Source organism: Contarinia nasturtii, unplaced genomic scaffold (assembly GCF_009176525.2).
Source record: "Contarinia nasturtii isolate CC-2019 unplaced genomic scaffold, AAFC_CNas_1.1 Cnas_scaffold_2881, whole genome shotgun sequence".
Taxonomy (NCBI): domain Eukaryota; kingdom Metazoa; phylum Arthropoda; class Insecta; order Diptera; family Cecidomyiidae; genus Contarinia; species Contarinia nasturtii.
The window spans coordinates 461-4,806 of NW_022200198.1; the positions used below are offsets into that span (position 1 = coordinate 461).

Below are 4,346 nucleotides of genomic sequence, written 5' to 3' on the forward strand. Positions count from 1 at the left end.
CGATCGCACATACGAACGAACACAACGAACATTTCAATTTTTACGAACGACCGACCGATCATTAATGATTTCAACGAACGAACGACCGACCACAAAAACATATTTTTTCAATGTACGAACGAACGACCGACTGTTCGTGCCCAGCTCTGCTTTGGATTACAATTTTGAAAAACTTGTATGTTTCTACTTATAGGAATATTTGGATATTTTTTGGGATTTTTTCTTACTATGTTACTAGGGGCTTTTAAGAATATACATTTTACAAAATATTCACAATAAACACGTCTTATTCATCACATCTACGGCATAAATCTCCAGTGAATATCTCGTATTTTATACTGTATATTGTGAATATTCATTGAACACATACAGTATAGATACACAGGAACGAAGAAATTCCACACAAAAGAGAATGAAATATATTATATATATATGAAATATTCACGAAACATTCACCAAACTTATGCAGTTATACACATCTATTTGTGCATATTTTTCATATATACATGACTATTCAGCATTATGTTTCAATATATACTATAATATAAATTTGAACATAAAAGCCCCGTGCTATTAGTTGTTTTTCTTATCTCTATGAAAGTTATCATTGGTAACTTTACAGTTGGCCAAAATCCAAATCGTGTTCCACTAAAATGATCCAAAATTCCCAACTGTACAGAGAATAGAATTCAAAACTAATATCCATCAAAATTTCGATAATTGACCGCTCTAGAATCAAAACAGCATTATGTTTATTTTGAGTTTTTTCGCGTAATTTGAAATAATTGAAAGTCAATCATTTTCTACTATTTTTACACTTTAAAAACAGCATATTATATCAAAGCGAAACAAGAAGTCTTTTTTACAGATATTTGTTGTTGTAGTTTGTATCAATTACAACACCAAATCTATATGAAAAAACATCTGATTTCGGCGCTTTGATATGGAACCATTCATTATGCTGTTTTTATTCTAGAGCAATCAACTTGAGGTAAATTCATGGACCCGGTTGAAATTCACAAGAATTTGAGTCCTAATTGAATAAATCAGCTAAATAAATAACAATAACACTTAAGTTTATGACTTGGCACTTTGTGAGACTATAACCAATCGTTTTTGTCGCATATTTTGCTGTCCATTTCACATTTTTTTTCATCAACGAAAAACTTGCAAGTCACCATGACGTGGTCACGTTCATTGCCTATTGTTGTTGTATTGTTGTTTTGTTTATTCATAATCTTACAATAATTTGTAACAAGAGAGACGAGATACACTATTGAAATGACACAAGAAAAATATATATAAGAGGCTCATCAAATCGCTATTCAAAATAGTCTGCTTTGAAACTTGATCGAAGACACAGTTCGCATATTAGCAGTGATAAATATGAGTAACAAATTGGTTTTGTATAATTTGGATCTTAGTCCACCGGTGCGTGTTGTAAAAACAGTAGCAAAATTACTAAATTTAGAGCTTGAACTTCGGTAAGAATTTTTACAAATTAATTAAACTTTTTTGTACAATTTAAAATGTCATGAACACATTTTTTTTCAATGTTAGTAATGTTGATTTGTTGAACGGTGAGCATTTGAAAGAGCCGTACATAAAGGTAATTTATATACTGTGATTAGTGATTGAAAAGTGATTAACATCGACGATTTTTCTTCATTTTTAGCTTAATCCCGAGCATACCGTTCCAACATTGGTCGATGGAGATTTTGCCATTTGGGACAGTCACACAATTTGCGCCTATTTAGTGGACAAATATGCAAAAGATGATGCATTGTATCCAAAAGATTTACAATCGAGAGCCAAATGCAATCAACGTCTGTTTTTTGACGCCGCCAGTTTGTTTGTACGTTTGCGCGATTGCTCTGTACATATCTTTTTCAATGGCGGCAAAGAAATTCCACAAGACAAAATCAGTCCAATGTATGCTGCTTATGACATTTTGGAAGTATTTCTCGCAACCGATCCATTTTTAGTGGGCCATCATTTGACAATTGCCGATATCAGTGTATCAATTACTTTGCTTCTGCTTGAAGTATATGCTCCGATTAAAAATGATAAATATCCAAAGATAACAGCTTGGCTGAAACGTATAAGCAAGACGATTCCATTCTTTGACGAACTGAATGCATCATCAACGGAACAATACCGTCAACTTGTTCAAGGTGCTCTTGAGAAAAATAAACAGAATTAAAATGTGAATTTTAAATATTTGTTACAGTTTTTTCATCTAATAAATGTTGAGAGATCTCTTTGGATTTCAATTTTGATAAACTTGTACTTTTAAATTTTTAGGAATATTTACATATAATTTTTTGTATTTTTTCTTACTATTCTTTTTTCTTGTATTACTTGTTTATTGTTTTTCTTATCTCTTTGAAAATTATTACTGATAACTTATAATCAGTAAGCGTCAAGATCATTTTTAAAGTGAGCCAAAATTAATTATATAGATTTTTGAAACAACATGTTTGTTTTCTATACATAAGCCGTACATTTTCAACGATGAAATTGTTGTAAAGAATGCAATCGAAAATCAAACATATTTCGCACTTGAAACAATTAGAAAAAACAACATTTAACAATTATCACAAGTGAACAGAGGTGACCGATTTCGCCGTTTACGGCATTGTTTACAACAATTTCATCGATAAGCCGAAATTACAGAGAATAGAATTCAAAAAAAATTTCCATCCGAAATTCGATAATTTGAGTTAAATTCATGGAACCAGTAGATTGAAATTGACCAGAACTTCTGGGGGTCTAATTCGTCTAATTGAATAATTCAGCTCATTAGATGACAGCACTAGTGACAACAACACTTAAGTTTTATGACTTGGCAAAGTGCTATATTTGGTACAGATAAATATCCAAAGATAATAGCTTGAGTCAACTATAATCAGTCGTTTTTATCGCATATTCTGGTGTCAATTTCTCAATTTTCATGGTCACGTTTATTGCATATAGGAGTGTGGTTGGTTTGTTTTATTCATAATCTTGCAATGATATGCAACAATCGAGACGATTTAAGATACACCATTCAAATGACACAAGAAAAATATAAATAAGAAGCTCATCGAAGACACAGTTCCCATATCAACAGTGATAAATATGAGTAACAGATTGGTTTTGTACAATTTGGATTTCAGTCCACCGGTACGTGTTGTAAGAACGGTAGCAAAACTACTAAATTTAGAGCTTGAACTCCGGTAAGAATTTACACAAATTAATTGAAAAATTAATCTTTTGTATATTTCAAGCAACGAGTACTCTAAGCTGAATTTATCACGCTATCTAAAGATAGCAGATAGTGATTGGAGTGAAACTGTGTTCAAATTTCTTCCTTTTTAAGTCTTCTTATGTTGTTCAGTAAAGTTTTTGCACGTGGTGCTCCTTATCAGGTTTCATACTTTACACCGATGAACAATGTAGTTCAATGACGAGACTAGTCCAAGAAGACATAAAAAAGTGACGAAAAACAAACAAACATTATTTACAAATTTTTTTTATTAAAAAACTTAAACTCTAGAAATGTTCATGTTAAATTCAAAATTATAGTAAAACTTGACAATATAAAGAACCGTTTCTTTACCTGAAACTCTGTCAATTTCCCCAAGAACATGACTATGTTTCAAAATTTCTTTTTCGATAAACAAAATTCTCAAAAGAACAAATCGTATGATAAAATATTTTCCGCTCTCATCCTCCCGTTAATAAATCGAAGTTGTTGTGTGATCCAATCGCTAAAATATGCAACATTAACGTACAATCCAGGTAGCATTTCCCCATATCGCGTCATACCAGCGGCGATGCCTGTTTGATAAAATCGTCCGATGTCATTTGGAATTCTGCAAAATAATGGTGATCCGCCGTCTCCTTTATACGTATCTAATGTGCCACCGCCTGCACAAATCAAGCTATCAGGCAAATTATAAAATAGACCCAATCTCGCAAATTCAATTCTTAAGATTGCCTCGCAAATGCTGTGATCCACAATGGGTAGTTTAATTTTTTTCGGCGTTGCTTGATATTTTCCATTTTGATTGATCGCACTTTTGCCCCAACCACCTGAAGTGCAAATCGTACCTCCTTGGGGGTGGTAAATGCTTGGGGGTGGTAAACAAATAGTATTCACAGCATTGGTCAATTTCAATGATTTATCCACCACGATCAATGCAATGTCATTTTTCAGCCTACCGGTGAGGTAATTATCGTGAATGATAATATCCGTTACGTTTCGTTCTTGACGTGTTGTATTCAAATCGGTGTCATGTTCACCGGCACGAATCGCCAATTGTTCGGGTGTAAGTTTAAGCAGCAAATGAGCCACTGTTAAA

General features: G+C 32.7%; 1 protein-coding gene across 1 annotated transcript; it reads left to right on the forward strand.

Moving 5' to 3' along the window:
• The first annotated feature begins 1,319 nt into the window (after positions 1–1,319).
• On the forward strand, positions 1,320–2,283 carry LOC116349504 (glutathione S-transferase 1-like). Its single transcript, XM_031780983.1, has 3 exons — positions 1,320–1,484; positions 1,561–1,609; positions 1,676–2,283. Exons 1-3 carry the CDS (start codon positions 1,387–1,389, stop codon positions 2,201–2,203), a joined length of 675 nt encoding a protein of 224 aa, XP_031636843.1. The 5' UTR covers positions 1,320–1,386; the 3' UTR covers positions 2,204–2,283.
• Positions 2,284–4,346: the final 2,063 nt, after the last annotated feature.